The following is a 27,696-nucleotide window of genomic DNA, read 5'->3' as shown; positions in this document are numbered from 1 at the left end:
GGGTCGTGGAAGACTGTTAAAGACTGGAAAGCCAAATTAAGAAGAAAATCAGATAGAAAAAAACTGCTAAGCAAGCTTTGCATGCTCTTTATCAGGGTCCTTAAAAAGGGACAGTAGCATTGCTTATTACAGTAGCCAAAAAAAGTAAGTTTTAAAGACACTAGGTCAAAGTAGTATCAGAGAATTTTTTCTTATCCAGACCTTAAGCTAAATAGCCTAATAATCCTTGCAAGGAAAATGAGACAGCAGCAGAAGCAGCTCTCCTTTCTTCCCCTCAGAAAAGAAAGATCCTTGAGAAGAAAGACAGCACATCATAGAAACATCATAGAACAATATAGAAACATCTTCTGGGTAAGTAAAGCTGAATTTTACTTTCTGTTCTTGACTCTTCAAAAGGGTAAAAATTCTGCTCTGTAAAACCAGAGTAGAACGCACATGCACATTATACAAACTCTTGTAAAAAGCCCATACAGAAAATACAGAAAGAGGCTTTCACAAATTAAGTCTGATGTGTCAAAACGCAAACATTCATTCTAATTTTCTACTACTCCAAAATTATTTAGAGTCGGGAGAACTGAGCTAGGCAGAAACTTTATCCAACTTTTACATGTGAAATACTAGTCTGGCAGAAATTCTTCACTTTGTTCCTACAGCATTACAATTCAAGTACATTTGCCTGCAGTAACAGCAAAATATGTTCTTTTCATGGGTCTGTATATTTCTGTGTCAACTGACAGCCTTGGGAGGTGAGAGTAAACCTGGGAGCAGGTGTTTGATATAGACTGTGCAAGAGAGCATTACATATGTCTGGGCATAACGCTGCCAAAGGAAGAGTAAAGCAAAAAGTACCAGCATTACTCCAGTTCTGTGGTCATTCAAACTCTCCAGAATGATTTACTATAATTCCTTCACAGTAAGAAACGTATAGCCTTAATTAACCAAAGAAATGAAGTCTTTGACTATATAGAGTCTTTGAGCTATCCATCTTACTTGTCCATTCACTTCCCAGAAATATGTCTTTATCATTCTTGTTTCCCAGTTCAGTCACTTGTAGGATGGATGAAAATTGCAGGGAGAGCTATCTGCTGGTGATAAGTAAAGTCTTTCTGATTTACAACCCACATTCAGGAGCAAAAAAGGATAAAAGCAACTCTCCCACCAGTCCAATGTCTGTTCACATAAGAAAAAAGCGAATAGTGTCAGAGTTGTCAAGAGTGAGTTTTGCGATATATTTCAAATTAACAGTAACTCCAAAACCAAAGAAGCACTAGTGATAGTGACTAAGATAGTTTCAACATGCAGCATAACCTTTAGTTTGCAAAAGGATGGTAGAATAACATGCCTAAAATTTTATCTACCATTTAGTAACCTTGAATTTGTTTCACTGTAGCACAAAATCCACCTGACTGACCAAAAAGTGTTTAAAGAAAATATAAATGTTACATTGTGTGAATTGTGTTCATTATTTAATTTGCAATTTTTCATTCCTTTATAACAAGACCATCCTAACAATCTCATAAACAGTGTTTACCTGTAATTAGTTCATAATGGATTCACCTTCAAGGGCCAAGACTGAGGTATCACTGCCCATCAACATAACTCAGAGAAGCACAGAGGATGAGGATTCTAATTACGTGGTATCCTAGTTAGGACAGCTGAGACCAGTTCATCTCTGGATGGGTGTAACCCAAAACTGTGTATTCTATAGCCTTCCATGCCATTTCCCAGAAACTGTTATCAATGAACCATTTACACCATCTGCACATAGAGCCTGACTCCTCAGGCTATAAACTAGGCGCTAAGAGACCTGCGAGACAGGAGTTGCTCTTGTCCTCACACCCATTGAGGAACCCCCTGCCCAGAGGGAGGTACTGGGCATTCCTGCCTGAACTGGAGGATATATAATCTTGGAGTCTTGGGACCTTTTCAACCACTTATGGGATCCAGAGGAAGGCTGCAGACCACCGCTCTCAACCAGACTGCAACCATCACTCTCGACTGGACTGCAATCACCACTCTTGACCAGACTGCAACAGCACTCTCACCAACAGGTGTTCCCCTCTCCTTTTCCTTTGGACTCAGGGGGCCCAAAGAACACCACTCTGTTCATGCCCCAGGGTGCTGGGTTATATATTTGGGTTTTGTGGGTTAAAACCAATTGTTTGTCTGTAAAATCGTACTTATTGTATTATTTTATTAAATTGTTATTCTGACTTATAAGCTCTCTTTTTGAGTTGAGTTCATTTCCCCTGCTGGTTTACCTTTAAACCAGCACACATGGATAACAGGAGAATTTTCTTTTTGCATCGGTGCTTTTAGCCTTTATAGAGACCTCAGATGACAACACACTAAAGCCTCTATTGCCTACACCTGTTGCTCGTATGGAGCTGGTTTCCAATAATGCAAATAAGGATGCAAATCAATTTCTTAAATTATTCCTTACACTGAAATATTTGAGTTTTAGGAAAATTTGGATGATTCCATGTTTATTCTCACGTAGTTGTGTTTGAAAAAAACCCAATACTTCTTAGAAGATGTATTCTGAATTTCTTACAAATTCTGAAAAGATCCAAAAGCATTAAGATAGGTTAAACCTTTGCATGTATATGCATACTCTGCCTCATGCAACAAAAGACGGCTAAGTAGTTTATCACAAAGATCATAATAAAGGTCCACTTAGCTCCACATCTGAGTTTCTAGAATTCTAATATGGTACACTTTAGGGAAAAGAGTCCAAGAAATAAGGCAAGAATACATAAATAAAGCTTAATAATTTTTGTGGTAAAATACTATCCAAACTCTTTGAAGAAAATGTCCCTACATATTCCCAAAATTCAGTTGTTGAAGTTGGGAATTAGCTAAGCTGAGACGTAATCATAAAAATTTGTGATTTTCCTTCAAAAATCAGTACTATGCAAAGGAAAGTGGAAAACCAGCACTGTATGCTAAATTCATCTTGCCAGAAAGCACCAAGCACTGCTACCTTTACCAGAATTCCCAGGAACCCAACTGAAGGTGTTGCAGAGAAACTTACATTCGTTACTCCCTCTTTATTCTCTTAATATAGCAGTCTGACATGTTACTAGCTTTGATGTGCTTTGGTGTTATAGACTGTAGGTTTATAGGTCTCTTCTATGAACATTCAGTACAGTTTAACAAGACACACTTATACTTGTTTATTTTTATATATACATACATACTTGTAGACTGATAAATCAGACCTTTCTATATAAATGCTGATGACTTTTTGTCTGGGCCTCAGAGGCAAGAAAAAGACAGCCCTTTTGCAGGCAGTGTGCTTACCAAAGGTACAACAATTCATTTCTAAACCACTCAGATAATCTACAGAAACCACTCTGATTCAACAGCAAGGCAGGCAATAGTTCTTGCAAGCAGTACAAAGGGAAACTAATACACAGTGTCCTTCCTTCACCATCTCTCTGCTATTCCTGTCCCTACAATGCCCAGATTTTATCAGTAATGAAACTTCAAGTCTGCCTTTCTTTGCTTCTGTATTACGAAAAACATTTAGCAGCATGACTGCATGTTTTCAATATGACACAATCCCACCATGCACGAGTACTGAGGTACAAATATCTGTAGAGAAGAAGAGTCTGATTAAACATGGAAGAACAAATGAAAAACACCAACGTATATGATTAAAAAATACACTAAGCCCCCAAATTTGTCTGTTAGCTAGGACGCAAGAAATTATAAGATCTGGTAGACATTGGTAAGAAATGTTCTAGACAAGTTTAACAATTAAAAAGCATTAATCTCATCATCCCTGACTGATTGCTCTCAATGGAAAACAATTAGGTGACACAGCACCTTGTGATAATGTAACCGGCATCTTGCTAGAAAAGAGAAAATAGTTCTCTTCACAAAAAGGGCCATGTATGTTCATTCTAAATTACTTCATGTGGCATTTCCAGCTGACTTTGGTCCCTTAAAAAGATCTTTTAAAAACTACACCCTGCAGTACACCTAATGTTGCTGGTTTCTTACATTTTACATTATTTGTACATACTCTTTCACAGTCTCACACTTGAGCCTGCCATTTTCACTGAACAATCAGTCAGTGATCATGCACTTTTGTCACAACCCTTTGAAGAGTCCCACCACCAGCAGCAGAATTTAGGCTGCAATTTCTTTCAGTAGAATGAAAGATGGCATTTCAGATTTAGCAATTTTTTTTTCCACCCAAAACCTAAACAAACACATACACATCATCATTTTAACTACATATCCCTTTGCACTATAGAATTACTAATTGCAGAAAGAAGTAAACAAGAACCCTGACCTACTAGATTTGAGTATTTTGCAGTAAGATGTCTGCTATGTCCCACCACTCCTAAAACTGAGAAATAGAAAGATTACTTTACAGAGATAATACGTAAATCAGAAGGGCTATAGGCTGTAGATTACACTTTTTAACACTGATTTAGCATGAATGCACTTTGATCCAAATTATCTGGCATACAATGTAGCTAGTCAGGGGAACAAAGAAAAAATACTGCAGTATTCAGATGTTGCACACAACAGTGGAGGTTTAAATAATAAAAGTCTCTGATGACCATGTATTTCCTATTGTCAGAGACAGTTAAGGTTGTGGAAACTGCATTATTTCAGCAGGTTCTCTAGAAAAAAAGGGGGTGAGAAGGAAAGACACATTCAAGAAGTAGATGAATCAATAAAGTCTAGGTTTATGTTTCTTAACTGCCACCATTCCAGAACAGTTAATTTAGCTTTCCTCCACCATACCCATTCTGATATCTAGAAAAGGCAAGAGGCATTGCATGCTGTTGCTGGCCCCAAGTTAGGCTCTTGTCAACTAGTTTGTGACATATCAACACATGATATGTAACAGTTGCTTTGACTCTACAGGAATGAGGAAATCACAAATCATGAGGTCTTGTTTTCCTGAAAAAGCAAAACTAATAGGAAACTTTTATTAAATACCTGCTATAGTAGAGCAAGGATGCTATTGAGCAGTGACTCCACATGCTTTAAAGATCCAGAGCACATTCCTACATTACCAGGCACAGATACACAGGCACTCAGAGGAAAGAATGACTACCAAAGATTCTTTGAATGATGTGGCTATCTCTTTCACTTCATAAACATTTCCTCCTTATCTCTACCTGCATATGACCATATCATATGGACAAATTTCCAGTCAGCCGTGAAAATGATGACTTACGTCATAATGCCTAATGTCGAAAAATGTACTATGTCAAATAATTCAGTGCTGTTGGTATCTATTAAAAGACATCCTACAAATAATTACAGAATGAAAGATGTAAAGCTGTAAAGCTTACACAATAGTTTACATAGTTATCTATACCTTGCTTTAGTCTGTACATAAAGGCCAAAGGGACAGGGTATCCCTATACCCCAGCAAACTAAATTTTAACATGGAAATGCCAGTTTAAATGAACCAGTTTGCAATCAAGTAGCCATTCAACTGGACAAGCTACATACTAATTTACCATGAATTCCAGCAAAATGAAAGTAATATAGGTACAAAAATGATTCTATCTAAAGCAGAAAAAAAATATCTGCAGACATATATATGTCAAGACAACTCTATAGAAAGTAAGGCAACATTTAGCACTTCATAGACAAAGTTTAATTAATCTATCTAAAAACCCAAGAAACATACTAGAGATATAGACATATATGTCTATGCTACATATATATCTATAATAATGTATCTTTCTATCTGTAAAATTATATGCCTATTTTCATGTAACTATATATGACTATGACTATATCGAAGGCTGCAATACCTGCTTTTGTAGCCTTCAACAACACGATACAAACAAAAAATGACTGCGGCATAACACAAGTATTGCATACTTCATTGGGAAAATGACTCGTGAAAAGACCAAAATGGGACATCCATGCAAAGCTGTGGAATTGTTTTTGCTTGGCCAACTAGCATTAATGGCCAAGCAACCCAGGATGTTTGTACAGACTGGGGAATGAGATGCTGGAAAGCAGTGCCATGGAAACGGACCTGGGGATCCTGGTTGATGGCAAGTTGAATATGAGTCATTAGTGCCCTGGCAGCCAGGAGGGCCAACTGTGTCCTGGGGGGCAACAGGTAAAGCATCGCCAGCCGGTCGAGGGAGGGGATTGTCCCGCTCTGCTCTGCACTGGAGTGGTCTCACCTTGAATATGTGTGCAGTTTTGGGTGCCACAATATTAAAGCTGTTTGAGAGCATCCAAAGGAGGGCAACAAAGATGGTGAAGGGCCTTGAAAGGAAGCCGTATGAGGAGTGGCTGAGGCCACTTGGTCTGTTCAGCCTGGAGAAGAGGAGGCTGAGGGGAGACCTCATTGAAGTTTACCACTTCCTCATGAGGGGAAGAGAAGGGGAAGGCACTGATCTCTGTGGTGACCAGTGACAGGACCCAAGGAAATGGCCTGAGGTTGTGCCAGGGGAGGTTTAGGTGAGATATTTGAAAAAGGTTCCTTACCCAGAGGGTGCTGGAACTGACTCCCCAGGGAAGTGGTCACAGTACCAAGCCTGACAGAGTTCAAGAAGCATTTGGACAATGCTCTCAGGCACACGGTGTGCCTCTTGTGGATGGTCCTGTGCAAGGCTAAGGGTTGGATTCAATGATTCCTGTGTATACCTTCCAACTCAGAATAATCTGTGATTAATAAGCACTTTGAAGAATACTTACACTTCAAAGAATACTTAGGGATTTTTTTTCACTTACTTCTTTTTTGTTCTGTTTACAGCTCTTCAGTTTGGGCATGAATTTAGTTGATAGTTGCTACAGGATTTCTAAAGATAATGAATTGCTGGGTCTTAAAAGTTAGACTATTTTCTTAACTACCAGATTAGGTCTACAGTGAAACAAAATTCTGGACCTTTTTATTTTTGTTTTGTTTTGTTTATTAATAGAGAATTTTAAAAATGAGATTTTGTAACTTGTAAAATTAAAAATGAAGCCTTCAATCTGTATGATAAACATGGTAGAATATAATTTGATATTTTTTGTGAAAGAGTAAATAGTGGGAGAGCAGTGCTTAATAAAGATGCAAGGTAAAACTAATTTCTATAAAGCCAGAAAATAACTATTCTGTAATGCACTTAGTACCACAGTAAATCAAATCAATAGCCAAAAAAAAAATCCTCTTCCTTTCCTTGGTCAAGGATAATTGGCTTATAGAACACCTAGGCAAACATGTCCATGGGCCCTGGTGGGATGCATCCATGAGTGCTGAGGGAGTTAGCAGAGACCAGAGACCACAGATGAGCCACTCACGGACATCTTTGAAAGGTTGTAGCAATCAGAAGAGGTACTTGAGGACTGGAAGACAGCAAACGTCACACCAGTGTTCAAGATGAGAAGGCAATCAGGAGTAGCCAGCATGGATTCACCTAAGCGAAATGATGCTTGACCAACCTGATTGCCTTCAACAACAAAACAACTACCTGGACGGATGAGGGGAGAGCAGGAGATGTTGTCTACCTCAACTTCAGCAAGGCCTTTGACACTGTCTCTCACAACATTCTCATAGGCAAACTCAGGAAGTGTGGTCTGGATGAGTGGACAGTGAGGTCAATTGAGAACTGACTGAGCAGCAGATCCCAGAGGGTCATAATCAGTGGCACAGGGTCCAGTTGGAGACTTGTCACTAGTGATGTCCTCCTACTGGACCCAGTATTGTTTAAATTCTCCATCAGTGACTTGGATGAAGGGGCAGATGCCTCCTCAGCAAGTTCACTGATGACACAAAGCTGGGAGGAGTGGCCGATACCCCAGAGGGCTGTGCTGCCCTTCAGAAGGACCTCGACAGGTTGGAGAGGTGGGCAGACTGTCTGAATTCTACAAAGGCAAACACACCTGGGATAGAATAACCCCAGGCACCACTACAGGCAAAGTGTTGACCCACTGGGAAGCAGCTCTGCTGAGAAGGACCTCTGGGTCCTGGTGGACAACAAGCTCTCCATGAGCCAGCCTTTGTGGCCATGAAGGCCAGTGGTATCCTGGGGTGCATTAGGAAAAGCACTGCCAGCAGGCCAAGATGAATGATCCTCCCCCTCTACTCAGCCCTAGTGAGGCCACATCTCTAGTGCTGTGTCCACTTCTGGGCTCCTCAATACAAGAGACACGGAGCTCCTGGAGCAGATATAGCAAAGGACCACAGAGATGATTAGGAAACTGGAGCATCTCTCTTATGAGGAAAGGCTGAGAGAGTTATTCAGCCTTGAGAAGAGAGAACTGAGAGAGGACCTCATCAATGTGTACAAATGTCTGAAGAGAGGGTAGGTCAGAAGGGTGGAGCCAGGCTCTTCTCAGTGGTATCGAGCAATAAGAGAAGAGGCAGTGGGGAGAAACCGATGTACAGGAAGTTCCACCTGAATATGAGGAAGAACTTCGTCACTGTGTGGGTGCACTGGAACAGGTTGCCCAGAGAAATTGTGGAGTCTCCCTCACTGAGTATATCCAAGTCTGGATGCAATCCTGTGCCCTGTGCTCTAGGATGACCCTGCTTGAGCATGCAGGTTGGGCCAGATGACCCACTGTGGTCCCTTCCAACCTTACCCATTCTGTGATTCATTGATTTCAGGCGGAATACTGGGAAATTCAAGAAAAATATAAGCATAAAACATCGAGCAAACACTGAATAACTCCAGTTTAATGATTATTATATTTTACTAATCTAGTATGGGATTGTAACAATATAGAAATACTTTTTTCTATATAAAAAAATGGCTTAAATTTATACATAATTCATGGAAAGTATGCAGCCCATGACTCTGAATCATATTTCAGTATTAACTGCAAAGCAATACAACATGTACATACTATGCATTACTAATCAAAATGCTAAAAAAAGAAGTAGTAACAATGCCACAAATCTCCGAAAATTAACTCTGATATTAGGCATTCTGAACTTCACAAAAATAGAAAACTTCACATTTTTTTAAAAACAGGTGCTTAAACTTAAATCCCAAAGCCTGTATTTTCTTGTGTGTTAGTATAGATTTTGAAAGATGGATAGTGTTTAATAGCTTACAGGAAAGTCATAGCAATCCTTGCCTATGATGAGAAGAAGACTTTATAAAAGAAAGGACCTGACAGAAAGCAGTGGCTGACACAAAGTCTTTCTACCAATTTCAATAGGATTTGGAATTAGGCACCACCAGAACATGTTATTTCCCAAGCAACTTCAGTTTTTCCTGACTTAAAAACAGATTTCATACCTTACAAACTGACTCTTTACAGTGTGCTAATATTGGTAATGATCACTTTGGAGCCTGGGAGCAGCAAAAAAAGTCAGCTTTCCCTGGCTTTACCCTATAATGTATTTACTATCCATCAATTGTCAGATCCATGCATGTGCAGATTAAAGACATTTTACATCATCGCTCTACCCCTCAGAGGGTGGGAGAGAAAATCTTTCTTACAGGTTAAACACATAAACGAACAACAATAAATAATCCTGTTTTCCTAACATTTACTCTTTGGCCTACTCAGAGATGAAAATTACACACTGAAAGTTAAAACTACTTTAACCAAAATTAAATCCCTACACAGACACCCTTCTTTAAGCAATGCTGCATTGGTTTTGGCATATAAGTGTTCTATACCAACTCAAGCTAACAAGCAGTAGGGTCTATCAAATGAAGTGCATCCAAAAAACTACGGGTTAACATGATTTACTTACACTGCTGATAAAATTATACATATAAGTAATTGGTACAACTCAGTAATCATACCCTTTATCCACAGAGCTCAAAAAAGAATGCATGCAACATAAAGAAGCCCTATCCACAGATCTCAAAAGTACACTAAATTTAGTATTGACTTTCTTAAGAAAATGAACTCAGATCTTGAAACGACGACTGGCTTCAAACAAATTAAAGACAGCCATTATTACAGAAAGACAGATACAAACCCCACAGTAGTTATGTATTCATTTCTTCCTTACTTCAACCAACAGTAAGTGACATTGCCCATAAGGAATAAAAAGCACCTAAACCCACACAAGAAGTTCACCTTAATGAACACAATGCCAAACTGGTTTATTACTAAGTACTGCGCAGTATTTTACGAACCTGTTTTGTCTTATAAATTCTGTATTCTGTTTGCTCATGCCACCTCACCACAATCTAGTCAAAGCCACTAATCTGCAATGTACAAGACATAAGGGTGTTCCCCATAAGTGTGAGTGCACAGGAGCTCTAAAAAACCAGTCTAAGTGTACCAACCTTCGGGGTGTGTACAATACATAAGCAATCTCTCTTGCATGGCTTTGCGTGAAAAAGAAGGCTTATGTTATTGCTCCTGAGTCACTATTGCCTGTAGTGCTCACATTCTTTAGTGATGGAAGGAGAATTACAACTGCAATTACATGTATGGCAAGAAAGTGTTCTTTCCTATATAAAAATACAAAAAGAAAACCCACAAAATAATTACATGTGATAATTTGTTGCTATAGTTTCAAAACAGCAAACAAAGACAACAATGAAGCAACAAGAACAGGCAGACAACTGTAACTGACAGATATAAGAATATCCCATGTAACACAGCTACTGGCAATACTGTCTGTAATACATGAAGGCAACTTATGGGCAACACAAGGACTTAGTACAAAACAATTTGCTGCTGTTGAAATTCTGTGATAACAGCCTTCATGGCATTGGCACAAAATTGGTTTACATTGTGACCCATTGGGAAAATACATTTTCTTTAATGCAGAGAAAACCAAAGTCTGAATAAAACTTTCTATGATGTCTTGATTCTTAAATTAAAACAAAAAAATCAACTTGACTTACAGAAAGTGTTAAATAGTAGCAAAGGGCTAATTATACCATACTAACTTCCTTTTGTCTAGTATAAAAGGACATTTTTTTACTTTGCCTGGCTGAGTATAATAGCCTATGAATTATGAGATCAAAGCAGCAAACTGTATGTTTTCTAAAGTAAGAGTTTCCTTCACCAAGTTTTACACTTAACTACAGCTGAAAGAGCTGTGTGAAGGGATCAGCACTAAACCCAAAGGACAGGCTGTGCACAGCAAGAAAGAGAGCAACTCCCTCGTGCTTTTTGCAGGTCACTACCAAGGACCATGTTAGCAGATCCACACCAGACCCTTAACAGGCAGCTCTGCTGCTACCAGTAATTAGCTTGGACAGCTCTGGCTCCAGGAGTAGCAGCAAGGCTACACCATAATGAGCTCAGCTGGGATTAGCAGGACAGGGCAGGGAACCAAGAGAGCTGAGGCATTCTGCATTGCGTATGTATCACAGAGATCAAACAAGGATGGCTGGCTAGGTTATCCCCTCACCACCTCATTCCAAAAATGAAGCACGGCAGTGTGGAAAATACAGGCTAATGAAGAGCGACACCTCCAACAGATGAGAGCCACATTAATTAACACAATCCCTAGATCATGGAATACAGTTTCTGTTAGTGCTAGCAAACTTGTAACTTGTCACTGATTTAAGGGGTAGGGGGAGGGAGTGGGGGAGAAGAAAAAAAAAAAAAAGAGCTGATGTTTTCCTTTTCTGCTTTCGGTAGACGACGTTTTTTCTTGCAATTTTGCAAGGAATTCCTCCTATATGGTCTGCAAAGTACTATCTTCAGAAAAAAACCCAGTATTTTCCTTAACTTAAACACCTTTTAAGAAGCAAACTCACTTTTCAATCAACAGTTTTTTGTGTTCCCTTTTGAAAAAAGCCAGTTCATTCCACACCATGTCAGGATCCCCTTGACAAAGCTGACAGGAGTCTGCATGCTGGTATCCACTTTTACTATTTTCAAGCCTGTTTATGAAAAAAACAGCTTGTTTCTTTTCAAATACCTACATGTTTTGCTTTCCGATAATACAAATTTTCAATTACATCATCTACTGAATAAACATTTTGCATGAAGTATACGTTTTATGAGGCACAAAACCTTAACTGTGGTAATACAGAGAAGTCCAATAGCATAGTTTCAGACAGATGTTGTGCTAGTATGACACCATGCGTCTCAACCTACACGTGGCAGAACATTCTATCAACATTACTTAAAACAATAGTATGAGAAAGCAGAAGTTGAAACCATCACATAATCTCTTGAAAAAAAAATTGAGAGTCACCAGCTCCCCTAATGCCCTGGAAACCAATCTGGAAGTTGCACTAATGCCTACTCTAAATCAAAGTATTGTCCTACAGATCAATGGAAGAATAAACTGTCTACGGACAAGATGACGTATAAGGAAAAAGCATATTGAATTTAAAAGAACAGAAAAATAAATTTAAAATATTTAACAGTTTTTCTGTCATTAAAATATTTTAATGTATTTTAATAATGCAAAAGCTAAAAATTGTATTAAAAATTCTTTGTGAAATCAATTTAAAACTCTCTGCAATCTGAATTCATACTGGGCATAGAATAAAGTCTTAGAGAATGTGATAACCTCCTAAGGACCCCATCATCTTTGCAGTCATGTACATCACTGCAAGTTGTATGTACACTGACAGGTGGATTAGGTCCCATCAGCTGCCATCTTGATAACAGACACTAATCTATGACAAATAAGGAGAATAGGGTCCTCCATCATTTATAAAGGATCAGAAGTGCCACATCAGGACCTGATACTGAGTTCTTAATGCACAATTTACATTACAGCAGCACTATATAACAGTCTTATTGCTACAGACTGTTTTTATTTGTGCCTCAGCTACTTCCCTTTGTTTAAGCGTACTAAAAAGGAAAACCAAACCCCTTCTAGTGTGGTTTCATATAATTCTACTATGATGACAACAATTAAAAAACCTTGCTATTTTCTGCTTATCTTAAATATATATGAAGAATCAGATGAATGAAGATTTAACATTACATTTTACCCAATACCTACTTTTCCCAAATACATTCCTGTCATATCACAAGCTGGTTTTATTTATTTTAAACAGAAACAGAAGCCACTTTTGTTCCTCTTTCCTGTTCTTTCTTTTTTATTTATCTTTTAAAAAACTATCAGAACCAGAACACTCAGTGCTTCACTGTATATCAAGTCTGATTTTACTGTCTTTATCTAGGTTGAATTTTTTTATCTTTTCAGTCTTGGCCTCTCAGTGGACAATGAATACCTATTAAGCTATAGACACAGAATTAAATAATTTCATTGAATATAGTGTAGTCACTTCCAGATTGCACTGAATTAAAAACAATGAGCTAGAGGAAAAAAATCATCCATGTTTTTCCTAAATAAGAAGCACCTTTTCATTATAATTTAAACAAATTTATTTGTAATTATGCTTGGATTTTTCAAAAAAATCTTTCTGTGCTATCACGAATGGTGTAGCAGTTTTGTACTTTACCATTATTTTCATCCACACTTTTTTGTCTTTTTAAAAGACAAACTGTTAAGTAAATGCCACAGTATTTCAAAGCAATGCAAATCTACTCATATAGGCCAGAGCATTACTTATATATGAGGGACAGTTTATCAGTAGGACTCTGACCAGCTACCAGTTTTGCAGCATTTTCTGTGATTCTCTTTTTGTTCAGAGAGCATTACAAAGTTTGTGTCAAGATTAGTCAGTATTGTTCTAATTGCAATAAGAATTATTTTTAAGTAAAACGCATATGCGTTTGGTGAGCTGTAGGTGCATGCTGAAGTCCTGCTAAAGCTAGAAGGAAATTACTTCCTTGAACCAGGTCCCAAAAGACAGGAGTGTCTGATAACTGAAGTGAAATGTTTTCATAACTTCAAATGCATTTTTTTACCAAAAATTCTAACTGTCTGCAAAGGACTTAAAAAAAAAATAAAAAAAAGAAGTCCTGCATAAAATTTTCACTGTTCTGTATAGAATTTAAGGGAGAATTATATGTAGAATGTTCATCATATAAATTTTTATGTAGTACAGTCGTTACTCTTTCCATTAATAAAGATCTTTACTGCAATTTTTTGGTAAAATTATCAGGAATAATTGATTTTTAAATAATTTAACATATAAAACCAGCCTGTTTTCATTCACATATTATTTTTTTTCCCTATTAGGAAGGAGATTTCAGGATTGGATTCAGTTAATATTTGAATCACTAAATGTCAGAGAGGCTGTTATTTCTATATTTTTAATGAATAAAACTATATTTTAAAACCATTTGAAACATAATCAGCAATTGTTGTATTAAAGAAAACTAAAAACAGACACAGTCAACAAAATAATGGACTGGGGAATTACATAAACATAAGGAAGCAATCCTAGCAGACGTTTGTCCAGTACTCAGGCTCACCAATGAGATCCTAAATAAAATAAGTCAAGGTGTCAGCTCGATACATTTCCTCTTGGTTTCAACTGCAATTCTTCTCATACAGGGATAAGCCATATATTCTGCTTTAACAAGGGATAAACTCTTGATCATAGTCATCCTTGAAATCAAATTCTCTTTTCAATACTTATATAATACTTCTGTTCAGATTTCTTGTGTAAGAGAAATGTTTTTAATGAGCTATGTAACTTACCTGGTATCGCCCTCTTCCCACTGCTTTAATTGTTCTTTTAGTGCTCTGTAGTTGGTCTGTAACATCTGCAGCCTTTCTTTGTGTTTTTCATAGGCTGTTCTTAGCTCATCAGTTTCTCGAGTCTGTATGAAACCAGAAAAATTGAATTAGAGTTAGTCAAAATGTAAGAGACTGTCACACAGACCACATGAAACAGAAGTTCTCTTTTAGCAACTATTAAGCAAATCAGAAATCTAAATAGAATGATCAGGAATTACAGTTTTTGAGATCAAAATTTTCTTATTACTACTTTGGAAAATTTTCCTAATTTGGTAAAATTAAATATTTTTTTCATTCTTCTGAGAAAATTAAAAAAATTACTACCAAAATGTCAGCTTTCACCTTGTGAATACATCGGCCTAATACATCTGAAAATATATAGACTGAAAAAGGATTGCTGGCACCATCTTTTTTTGAAACTACATTTTTTTTTTCCCCAGTGGAAAACTGACTTTTGTATTTTCAAGGAAAATACTGGAACCCCTATATTTAAAGGTTTCAGTATTTTTTCATATATTGTTTATATACATATATAAACCTGCAACTTCCAGATTTTGTCTTCTAGTAATGCAGCAAACAAGAAATAAAACCAATTTTTACAATAGCTTTTGTATAATCAAAACTATACCAAAAATGTACAGAACAATACACCTCAATTTATATTACAGGATAACATCATCTAAGTTTAAAAGATTTTCCCAAATGACAGTACAGTGCTGTGAAAAAAAAATAAAAAGAATACCAAGAAGAAGTATTTCACAGTACCAAGCAAGTCAAACTCTGGCATATAGCAATAAAGAATTCACCAGACATTATCCTGTAGCAAAATTTGCACTCAGAGCTTCATTTCCACTTCAGTAGGAGCTCTGTTTGTAGAGCAACTACATAACTAAGTAAATCACAATACTTTATCTGCAAGTATTTACTGCTTACATGCAAGGAGGGCTTTTCAGCACTAGCCAATAAATAAGATACACCAATGGCCAGAGTCTCAAGCAATAAAATCCCACTAAAAAAAAATGGCAAGGGTTTCTAGAGTACTGCTAACTACAAAGTAGCTAGACTAAGCTTGGCTTCTAAAATGTAGCTCTGCTTTCACAGTGCACAAACTTGAAAGTTACCAGTTAGAGTTTCAAATGTTACTACATACAAAATTCCAGAAGTTTATTGGAAGTGACTCAGGCAACACAAAGAGATTTAGGAACAGAAGCATGTCCAAAGTGACATGACCATTAAACACTCTCTCAAAGTGGTGGTGGTAGGCTTTTTTCCTGAAACAACCTGTAAACCAGACACATTTATAAATTTAGAATTGCTTAAAAAGTACTTTTGACTTTTTTTAAGTGGCTCATGTAAATACTACCATGATATTAAAACCAATCACACAAATAGCAAGATATAACTCAGACTAAGGACACAAAGACTACTACCTTGCTGTGTTTCACATTGTAACAGGAAATTTTCATAAGAATCCAATTACAGATGTGTTTTCAAGAGAAGTTCATGAAACAATTGTTCCAACATTGTTTGATATTGGTAGTAAAAACTGATCAAGTCTGGCAAGGTACTGAAAAATAATGTCCAGCATAAATTCTAAGAAGCTTATTAGTGTCAATGCCCTTTCAGAGGTGCAACCAACTGTAGAATTTGGCCTTTCCTATTTATGAATCTACATTTTTCATTATTGCTTACCTGTTCTATTATCCGTTTTGTTACAATTATTCCCTTCCTTTATCACTTGCTCTGCTCTTGCAGAAATAGAAACTAGACAATTAACTGCTTTAATCACTGTCTTTATTGAATTAAGCACTTCAGGATTTTAAATATACACTGAAATTTCCACAATTTGTTAGATATGTCTCTCTCTGATTGAATTATGCTATATTTATTAAATAAACTGTCTTATACACAGTTTTCTATATATTTACAGAAATGGACAGAACAACCATTTCTATCAGTGCTGGACCTCCAGATTATTCTCCAGCTCTTCACTGTCATTCTATAGTACTTCCTAGGCAATAATGAAAGACAATAAGAGAAAGTCCAATCTGCAAGAGGAAAAATCCAACTGCCTGTGAAAAAAAAGCCATTCTGTTCTGGCAGGCAGCTCAGACAAGCCAAAAGATTAGCAGTTAATTCAAAATTTTGTTGAAATTGACCTGTAACAACTTCTGTTATAGTAGAAAGGAAATTTTAAAAATTATGCTGATTCAGTTATTAGACTACTATTCTTAGGCTTACAAGAAGTGACATACCCAATCATTACAAAAATAGTTTATTCCACAAACAGTTATGTGAACAAGCCACAATACTAATAACAATCTATTTTCAGCATCTGAGCACCATACAAGAAATAGGACTACACGGGAAATCTGAGCTAAACATGAGTGTGGTCTTGCTCACATAAACAAATATTAAGGTGGGCCTAAAGAGAGATCTACATATCCTAGTTTTAATTATCTCCAAAAATTTTAGAACTTAAATAGGATGAGAAAACTCAAAGGGAAGAGCTCTGCTTGCTTTTGAGAGCTTTCCGGTACAGCCAGGATTATCTACTCTGGGCTACGCCAGCGCTCACAGTTCTAAAAACATAATATGGGAGAAGATAACATATTCTTAGCTCATATCAAATACCTACTCTTGACAACAAAACTCTTACCTACGTCTGAAAGACTAAAAGTAGATTGATGTAGTTATGCTTTGGATCATTCTAAGTAGCAGCTTGATAATTTGTTATTTAAAACCCAGTAAGTACTCTTATTTATTTTATTTTGACATTCTCTTCTGTAAACAACTGCACAATCAGGCATGCTCTGTTACTTTTTAGCATGTCCAGACACAAAGGCAATTCTGTATAAAAACTGCGGACGCTCTGAATTTACATGATCATCCCGCTTATAAAAGCAACAAAGATAGTAATAGCTAACTTTTCTTGGTCAGAAATGAGTCAGCTGAGGAAAACTGGAAAATCCTGTGAATCTTGTCCTTTTCTGCTCCTTTGCAATACTGACTGGGGCATTCCTGTTCCTGAAAACCCCATAAATAGAGCGCTCTCTTTTTTTTTTTTTTTAATTGTTACCAGTTTTTCAGAAAGACTAATGGATAAGGTCACAATTTCATCTTCCAGATATGCATCATCAGTGTGTTTATCAATAGAGCAAGGATTTTTCTGAACAAGAATATTCCAAGTAATCATATAGTCAACACCCTGTCTGAGGAGGCAATAGTGCAAGTGCCAGTCTTGAAAATGTTGCTCATATGCATTATTCTTAGCTGGAAAAAATGCCTAAGAGAAGGCTAATATCAAGAAATCACAAAACACCAATAGAAATATTCTGACATTAATGTTATGACAGCTTAGTTCACTGCCATGCTGGCAGTAGCCTCACTGAATTCTGAATGTAGTGCCATAACATTTTAGTATGCTGACCTGAGCCTCTACAGTTTCTTTTCAAACAATTAAAGCATTCTGCGAAAGAAGACAAGAAGATTTTCAAGAGAAAATGCAAAGAGTTCATGTGTTCAGTTTCAAGGGGAGATATAAGACTTAGCCCTTCATGACATCATGGTTTAAAAGCTGTGATAGAGATCCCACACTTGCAACATATTAAACCTGCATAGATTCCTAAATTATATTTTAAGATGAAATAGAAGATAAGGCAGGATGGTGAATGGTACAAATTATGATATGAGGTTATGCAGAGAGAGTTCTTTCTCTTCTGTATCTACTGAGAAAATCAGTGTTTCCCTTCACTCTTCTTTCCAGAAGAAAACACAGAGAGTGGAGCTCTCTATCATTTAAGGCAACAACCATACACACTGCTGTGTGAGCTTTGCTTCTAAGGATGAACAGCTGTAGTTCACATGTCAGAATAATCTGTAGCATCAGCGTCTGGCAGGCCAAGTAAGAGTAACAAAAAGAAAGCCTCCCAAAGGCCAGTTCTCAGCCTCAGATTTAGCTGGTGGGACATGCCTTAGATTTCTTAACAGAGAGGAAAAATGAAACAAAATTAATTTTCTGACTCCCAGAAACAAGATGACCTGTAAGACTGAATCTGTAGTCTAAATAATCTTTCCTGTATTATTATAATAATCTTTCATATACTCTACATGTGTTAGGACACTGCACTGAACTCTCTCAAGTATACGGGGTGAGGAACTGTGGCATTTGTGCTAAAATATAATTCCCACTTACAGTTTTTCTAAAACTGACTTATCACATTGGTGTCTTTTTGCACAAGGCAGGAGCTTAAGGACTATGGTTGGTAGAGCTATCAAATTTTTTCACTTACCTGACATTTATCACAGCATGTTCAATATAAACAGTTCTGCTTTAGGATACTGAAAACACCTTTCAAATTCTGTAACTCTGAACAAACATAAGCAACAAAAAAAGGAAGGGAGGAGAAGGAGGGGAGGGAGGAGAGGATGAATTTTAAATGTTTAAGAAAATATGACTTAGGGTTTGAGTTTTGTGTTCTGAGGTGCAATTTGAACCCAATAGTTTGTTCAAAAGGTACTGTATTTCTGAAGCAAAAAAACAAACCAACAAAAAAACTACAAAAATCTATGAAACAGGGAGAAATTGTAATACATGCTCAATTAAGATATTCTACCAAGGGGTGGAGGAAGGAGGATTGTTTATTGGGGTTTTTTAACAGCATTTGTTACAACAGCAACTTCTGAGCCATAACATCTAATATTTCCAGGGGTAAATCTGTTTCAAGTAATTGACTTCAACATTTTAAAATACTGGCTTCACTATAAAGAAAAAAAATTTTGTACTTTCTGATTTACTTTACTTCTATATGAGTACAAGAATTTCTCAGAATATATATTCTCAGACACAAACTTTGAAAATGTATTTAACAAGTATGTGTTATTGATGACAGCTCAATTAAGCTTCTATAGGACTGCAGGATTACTCACACAGTAAAACAAAAAGGTAAACTAATGGAGAGTGCTCCCTTATGCTAACACAGAGTCCATAACAATATGTGTATTTTTAATTTTTAAAATGCCTGTTTATTTTGGAGTATCTTACTATGCAACCTTATAGCAAGCAGGTTTTGGTTTGGATTTTTTTAACATTCACCTTTAGCTGTAGCGTCTTCTCTAAGTTTTCAATCTTCCTTTCAGCTATTTTAAGCTTCCTTAGCTCCTCTGACTCTCTAAAAGGGCTCTTTGGGGACAGAGACCTTGAACGTTTCACAGGTGGTTCCTGGAGAATAAAACAAGGACATGGTTGAACTAGTTGGAACACCGGATTATGAAAGACGTGCAGAATTAAAGAAGAAGTAATTTTGAATACTAATAATGAATTTTAAAAAAAAAATCTGCATGGAATACCAGAGAAATAACAAGCAGAATTACCACAGCGCTACCACTAAAGGTTTCTCTGTGACTCGTTAATGAGAATATTCATTTACATTTACATTGTTTCTTTCAGAATAATGATGTCCCATTAGGGAAGACTAAAGGGTTATAGACTCAGAAATGCAAGAAACCTCATTACAAAGGAGGGGATAGAGGCTGGTCTAATTGCTCTATAAGGGTCCAAGGTTACACTTGATAGGACAACCAGAAACAAGAGGGAAAGGATTTTTTTCCCTTTGAAATAGTTTAACACACTGTGAAGTTGAAGGAACAATATGCTTGAGGAATATAAATACAACAGACAGTAGATCTTATACCATAATGACCATATGGTCATTAACTATAATGTGACTAACTAGAGACAAGAATATGTGTTTATATTATGTACAGCTTCATATAGCAATCTGGAGAAAGAGTATGTGAAAGTAACACTTAAACTGGGCAGCTTTCTTCATTCTATGTCATATGTCCTTATGGCAAAGAAAGAAAGACCTCATCAAATTAGACTTTCAGATTTTCTGAATAACTTTGGTTAAGAACAGAGAAATACTAACACACACTTAATACCAATAAGGTAAAATGTTAATATGTAAATACATAAAGTCAAACAAAAAAATTATGATTATTGTTGTTGCATTTTGCCACTTTCACTGTAAAATAACCGATTTACAGCAAAAGGAATTCAGAATAAGTTCTTCTTCAATACTGTATATGTCAACACTTCTACTATTCCATTAAATTGATTTAACCTTAAATAATATCTTAACTAGCAGCTGGTGTTTTTTATTTTGTCCATTATTTTCCAGTATGATACATTTCCAAGATGCCATGGAACATACTTTTCACTTTAAATAGGATGGGTTTCCAAAAAGGAGAAAAAAAAATCATGAAATATCACAAAATAGTAATACCACACATTTTAAATTCCGAATGTAAATATTGCCAAGGTGGTTTTGTCATCTGGTTTTGGGATACTTTTACTTCTGAAATGTGCATAAAAGAGATTTAAAAACCCCCAACAAACAACAATTTTTTTTAAAAAAAGCATCATTACCCTCACTCTCACCAAACATCCCCAAACAAATAAAAAAATAAAAAAAAAAATACTAGGATCTACATATCAAGCTGGCACAGATTCTCCACAATAGGTTTTAAAAGTTTGTATCTAGTTTTACACAAGGGAGTGTAATTTCTTTATTTCTGACACAGCGATCAGTTCATGACAAACACAGTAGTCTCATTTACATTACTCTGAGGAAACAGACAATGACACTGGTGGTGGGTTAACCTTGGCAAAGGGTCAAACATCCACTCTACTGCTCACTCAATTTCCTTCCTCACTAGGATAGAAGGAGAAAATAGGGCAATAGCTTATGGGTTTACCATTCACCATCATGGGCAGACTCACCTTGGAGAAAATCAGTTTAAGTTATTGTCACTTAAAATAGATTTGGGTAGTAAGAAATAAAGAAAAAAATTAATCAACACTTTATCCCCCTCCCAGGAGGAGCTCCCAGCTCCCCACCCTCAACTTCATTCCATCACTCCTAACTTCTTTATCTCCTTCTGAGCAGTGCAGAGAGAGGTTTAGTCAGTCCATAACACTTCCTCTGAGGCCATTCTTTCCTCCTTACTTTTCCCTGCTCCAGCATAAGGCCTCTCCATAGGCTAGGGTCCTTCGGGATAAACCTTAACAGAGTGGGTCTTCCATGGACCACAGTTCGTGTAAGAGGAACCTGTTCCAGTATGGACTCCCCCCCACAAGCTGCGGTTTCCATGATGGAATACCCATTTGCTGTGGGCTCCTCCACAAGCTTTAGTATGGACATCTGCTCCATGGTGATCCCCTCAATGGGCTGCAGGGAAATACCAGCATTTGGAGCAACTTCTCCCTCTCCTCCTTCCCTGACCTTGGTGTTTGTAGGGCTGTTTCTCACCTTCTGTTCTTCACTCTACATTGCTTATGCAGCATTTTGTTCTTTCTTACACACATTTTCACAGAGGTGCCATCACATGCTCCTGAACAAATGTTGTAAATTATGTCTTTTTCCAAATATAGCATACAGTACAGGATATTAAGAAAGAACATCATACATTTTTCAAAGAAAATGTTATGAGATACCAAATATGGGTAAACCAGAAGGTTTTCAGGGAAATGGACATGATGATTGACTCTTGTAAATGGACATGACGGTTGACTCCTGTAAATTATTTATATCCTTCAAGAATCATGTTCATACTTGCAACCTTACTAAAGAAATCTCTTCCAAGTTTCTCATATTCTATTCAACCACAATAAAAAAAGTAGATGAGGAAGAGGTTGAACACACGAAAAACATCATGACCTCAGTTAATTTAATAGATCAGTTTAAGCCACAGAATTATTTATGGCTCTCTTTCATTTACTATAATTTATAGTTGTTACTGTTACTGATGCCTATATTTAAGAGTGAGACACCATGAAAGAGGCGATCCAACACCATACAAAGTCAAAAGTATAACCTTCAAAGGACATTTTTGTCATTCTTCCTAAAAAAAACCCACTTTGTCCTACCATAAAAATCAAGAATTTGGAAAAAAAATATTTTTCATTTATAAAATCATAATAATAACCATTTATATTTCTCTCATTTTCCTTCCAGGGAAAGATGGTCATTCTGATAAACACCACAAAATACCTGATAAATATTCATTTTAACAAACCTACAAAGAATTTATCCTTCAAATAGTTCATTTAATTAAGAATCCCTTATTCAGTATTTAATAAGGTAAAACCTTCTACTCCCAACAGCTATTTTAACAAGTCTTTGGCAGATAACACAAGAACCATTTAAACAAGCTTCCAGAATTATAAGCAGCGTCAACAGATATTAAAATTATTATCTAGACCCTTGAGCAAAAATGTTTGGCATCACCAGTCTGACTTAGACACAAGGCATTAAAACTACTGTACCTCATGCTTTCTTTGCATCCTTACATTGTTGCTTTCCAGCATATCTGTAGTGCTCAAATTATGATCTGCTAGGTTAAAACCTGAGTTTTTCAATTTTTCCTGTAAAAGCTCAATTTCAGATTTTTGCACTGTAATAGGGCACTCTAGCTCACTTAAAATAGGTTGTTGAAATACTTAATAAGTTTAGGTATATTGGTAACAAAAAATTAGAAGCATAATGCACCATTTACATAAAACTGCCTAGAGAAACACAACATTAACAATATTACAGGAACATGCAAAATCTGTAAATAATTCCGCTTTTTGTAAATGATTCATGTACTCAAAACCAGACCTCAAAATAATAACTAAACATTTTCAAACCACGACCATATTTTCCACATCTAAATTTACATTCTTAAAAATGATTGTTTTACACAGCTGTTTCTTCTGCAGCAACTTATTCTACTATTTTGTACATCACAGTGCATCAAAATTTCTTGACAAAATGTTTTACCTCCTAAACTTGTTTCCTTAACAAAATATTTCACCTCCTAGACTTGTTTCTGGTGAAATATTTTCTGGTGAAATTTCAAGTTGGTAAGTATCACCAGCCTAACAAACATGGGGGGGGGGGGAACCAAAAACCCTTAACTGCATATTCTGACAATAAATATATTCTTAGTTAAAAACTGCCCCAGAAAGATATCTTTTTAATGTCAATCTACAACACGTATCTGCTATGTCCTTAAATTCGGCACAAATATTGAGGTCAAATTGAAGACTTACAGAAAAATAGACAGTAATTCTAGATCACAGTGTTACTCAAAGCAGGTATGTCATTTCATTAAACCACTGAAATCCAGGATCCTTCCCAGCTATCAATCCATGCATAGCAATTCCTTGCCATAATACAACACTACTGCACACTGATCTACTTGGCCTAGTTACAAAACCTGTTCCGACAACTCACATTTCACTGGTATGAGCTACTATAAGTTATATCACTGGTGTCCAATAGCAGACATATGACCAAGAGTGGTCAAATTACCATGGCTTGATGACTGTCTCCTTGCCAGTAGAGTTTTTATGAACTGACTGCAGTCACACCTCACTCCGTTACAACCACCCAACAATATGCCTGTTGTGTCAGTCTACGGAAATCACAAAGCGAAATGCTTTACCACAAATCCCCTCCACAGTGCTTTAAGGCTGGGGACACACACTGATCTTCAAACAGCTGTGCCAGACAAAGATAATATAATTCCCAGATGGTCAATGCATCCAGGCAGCTGGAGGTTAGCACCTCAACACTATTGCTGGAAGAAGGGATGATGGAAACTGCCTCCCTAATCAATTGCATAAATTTAAGGGCAGGTTAGTTTAAAAAGTCAATGCAAGTGGCTTGAGCTGACCCAGCTGACCTTGTATTGGATTGATGAGGGCAAACTCATGAAACTCTATTGCCAGTGGTGCTCTGACAGCAATGACAAGCAGCTAGGAAGCAGTACAGTCTTTAATCAACAAAACTTGCTCCAGAAGACAACTTTCTCAAGACTAACTAAAAGTTTATTTTATACATACTTTCCCTAATTAGCAAAGTTCTGACAAGGTCACTTCCTTGCAACTGTTTGAGCATATTCTTAAGACAAATACTCACTTCAACAGAGAAGACAGGATTTGGTACAATTACCATTTGTTCCTACCATCTCAAATACTGGTATTCCCCCCCTATTTGAGATGATAAAATAAGTAAATCAAGTCAAGTATACTGACAAAAATCAGAAAAGGCAGTGTGAAAAAGGTTAAGTAAGCAAATCTCCAAATTAATGTCACTCGAGAAACGAGATGGTCCAAAGCTGATTAAAATCAAGCAAGAGAATGCCCTAGTAAGCATAGTATTGATAGAAACAGACTAATCAGCATAGCCATTTTATTTCTTTCTGTGCAGAATATGAAGCTTTTCATAAAGCCTACTATAAACTCACATTTTCAACAAATTAATCCCAAATTAAGAATACCATACACTTGTGTTAGAATAACTGCAACTCTTCAAACAGCAAAGAAGCATAGGAAATTTGTTAGAGAGTAAAAGTTGCCCATGGTTTTGCTGACTGCTCCTTAAATAAATTCAGTTCCTCATTTTGCAGTTTAGGCCATATGTAGTTGCAAATAGATGTCATTTCCACCTATGATCAGCAAAAGGCCTGTTTATAACCATTAGTTTATTAAAATTCTATGCAGAGGAAAAACAAAAAAAAAGGAAAGCAGGAAAATGAGAAGTAGACAAGCCAGGCATTCAAAAGAATGTGTCAAAGAAAACTGGACTTCATGTTCGTTTGACCAAAACCTGAGCACTATATACAAGAAAAAAAAATCCAACAAAACCTAAAAGGCAGAAATAGTGCCAGTAGATAAGTGAAATGTAGTTATGCTTAAGTTAGAATTGTTTTTTTCACCTGAACTTTATTTTTTCTTCTTAAGAAAGATAAATACACTTACCAACTAGATACATCTTACTGATTTCTCAGCTGCATGTAAAAAAGATTTCTATGTGTAACATAACCTTTATAATTTTCTTAGTAACTCAAAAAAGAATCAACAAATCTGTTATAATTTAAATTCATATTACTGTTACTTTAAAAAGTCAACAACTGTTAAGTCTTCATAAAATTGTTTACATTGAAAATGACCTTTAAGATTATCAAGTCCAACCTTTTAACCATGAACCTCATGACTTTAAAGCCATAAGAATAACACTAATTTAGCTAATGACTAATTTCTTACTGTACCACACTTTTTAATTTCTTCTTTAAAAAATGAAATGTAGAGTACTTTGAAACATAACTCCATTCAAGACTGATAAAATGCATCAAAACCCTTCTCCCTATATCATGTAAGTTCTGGTATTGACCTTAATAGAACCAATTTGTTTTGAGGTTATTTTTCCACTCTTTTCTTCTTCCAAAAGAGAACTCTAGAAGTTGCCATACTGTGATACTTATTTGAAATGAAATACTATAAAGGCACAATTTCTAGTAAACCCCTTACAACGGTCTCTGTGCGCATGCCTATACAACGTATTTCTTGGAAAACTAAACCAAATAAATACGGTCTTACATCTTAACTTACACCTCAAAAATGCCTATGGTTTTACCCTCAAAATATTCAGCGTATCATTGTTATCTAAACATATCTTGCTATATTATTTGGGTCTAGAATATCCTCAAAACTTGCTCAGTTTTTTAAGTGTACCTATGAAGTTTCTTCAGTTTCAGGAATTCTAAGAACCCAGATGTAACCCGAAGAGATCCATTTAAAAACTGACATTTTGCTTATCAATGAACTCCAGTTAAAGAAGAGGCGGATATAATTTTCTGTTAAATTTAACATATCCTTTAATACTTGAAAAATATTCTTCTAAATTTCCTAGCCTAGAAGACTTTTTTACTCAAATATCAAGAAAATTTTAAACATTAATTTTTAAGACATGAAGTCTTTCACAGAGTTGGATGAAATTTCTCTCTCTGGTCTTTTGTTTCAGATTCATGTATATTTAACTTTATACTACTAGCATTTTTGTTACAGGTATCTTTGTTTAGGAGGGAAAAAAAAATTACTGAACCTGAATTATTTAGTGAAAAGATTTAGCTATCAAGAGAACCTTAATTCCTGCTGTATAAAATACAACTCTATGAATGAGCCAGAGTTCCCAAGATTTATGCATGAAGAAAGAAGGGCATTTTTACAAGAGCATGTAGTGACAGGACGAGGGGAAATGGCTTCAAACTGAAATAGGGTAGATTTAGATTAGGTATTTTGATGAAATTCTTCACTATGAGGGTGGTGAGGCACTGGAACAGATTGCCCAGAGAAGCTGTGGATGCCTCATCCTTTGAAGTGTTCAAGGTCGGGCTGAATGGGGCTTTGAGCAACCTGGTCTAGTGGAAGGTGTCCCTGCTCATGGCAGGGGGGGTGGAACTAGATGATTTTAAAGTATCCTTCCAACCCAGGTCATTCTATGATTCTATGAAGTGCAATTTCATCAGATCCTCAGAAGGAGACATGGCCTTTTCTTGGCTTTTCATTTTCTAACTTTACATCTGAACTGTAATTTCAGTGTAAACATAATGTTGACCCTCTTCACAGTCTATCCATCTACATGCCAAATGTAGTTTTCTTTCAAGTCTATGGATCTTGGATTAGACTCTACCTATATTACAAGGTCTAACCTAACATAGTAATGGTTTCTTCTTTCAAAGAGCAAAATCAGTTTATAACATATGCTATTTTATGAAAGATGACGTGTCTGTTATGATATTGAAACTTAACTTACATGCAAAACATATAGTCCAAATAAATGTCAGAGGCTTATTTATGTTTTAAACAAAAAATACAATCAAGAAAGTACTTATTTCTACCAAGCAGATCTCTCACTATTCTTACACTTACACAATGAGACTGAGGTGATGTTTTCTGGATGCATTAATCAAGATGAAGCATAAGCACCATCTTTGCCACAAAGCTGTACCACGTGGGGAACCATCCACTGTACTTAGGGAAAACAATTGAATACCTGTCAATCGAATAGCTGTCAGCTATCACAAAGAGTACATTCAATGTGGAGAAAATACAGCTGTGCTCCATCACACTTCTATTCTGCATGACTTTCCTGAACAAGCAAAAGAGCAAGTACCAAAAGACCAGATATCTAAGAGCTTCAGAACTAACAACACAGCCTCATGTGTACTTACAGCTCAGACTAGAGGACACATGTACAATCAGAATGTACAGTATTTTTGACTTATGGCACCCAACCAGACCATGACCCATACCCCCAAGTTTTCTTCCATTCAAAACTCCAAGA

At 36.4% G+C, this 27,696-nt stretch overlaps 1 protein-coding gene across 5 annotated transcripts in view; it reads right to left on the bottom strand.

Moving 5' to 3' along the window:
- Nucleotides 1-27,696, bottom strand: part of CNTLN (centlein) — a 205,671-nt gene that overhangs the window by 85,759 nt on the left and 92,216 nt on the right. For all 5 annotated transcript variants that reach the window (XM_039384599.1, XM_039384601.1, XM_039384600.1 and 2 more), the window contains 2 exons: nt 19,617-19,742; nt 14,483-14,604 (listed from right to left, as the gene is read on the bottom strand). In XM_039384599.1, coding sequence (XP_039240533.1) covers nt 14,483-14,604; nt 19,617-19,742 — 248 coding nt within the window. The remainder of the gene's footprint in view (nt 1-14,482; nt 14,605-19,616; nt 19,743-27,696) is intronic.

This window comes from Pipra filicauda, unplaced genomic scaffold (genome assembly GCF_003945595.2).
Source record: "Pipra filicauda isolate LSUMZ 115617 unplaced genomic scaffold, ASM394559v2 scaffold362_size804934_pilon, whole genome shotgun sequence".
In the NCBI taxonomy this organism is placed as follows: Eukaryota; Metazoa; Chordata; class Aves; order Passeriformes; family Pipridae; genus Pipra; species Pipra filicauda.
Note: the sequence above shows the minus strand (reverse complement) of the source record. Positions and strands in the feature narration are given on the sequence as shown.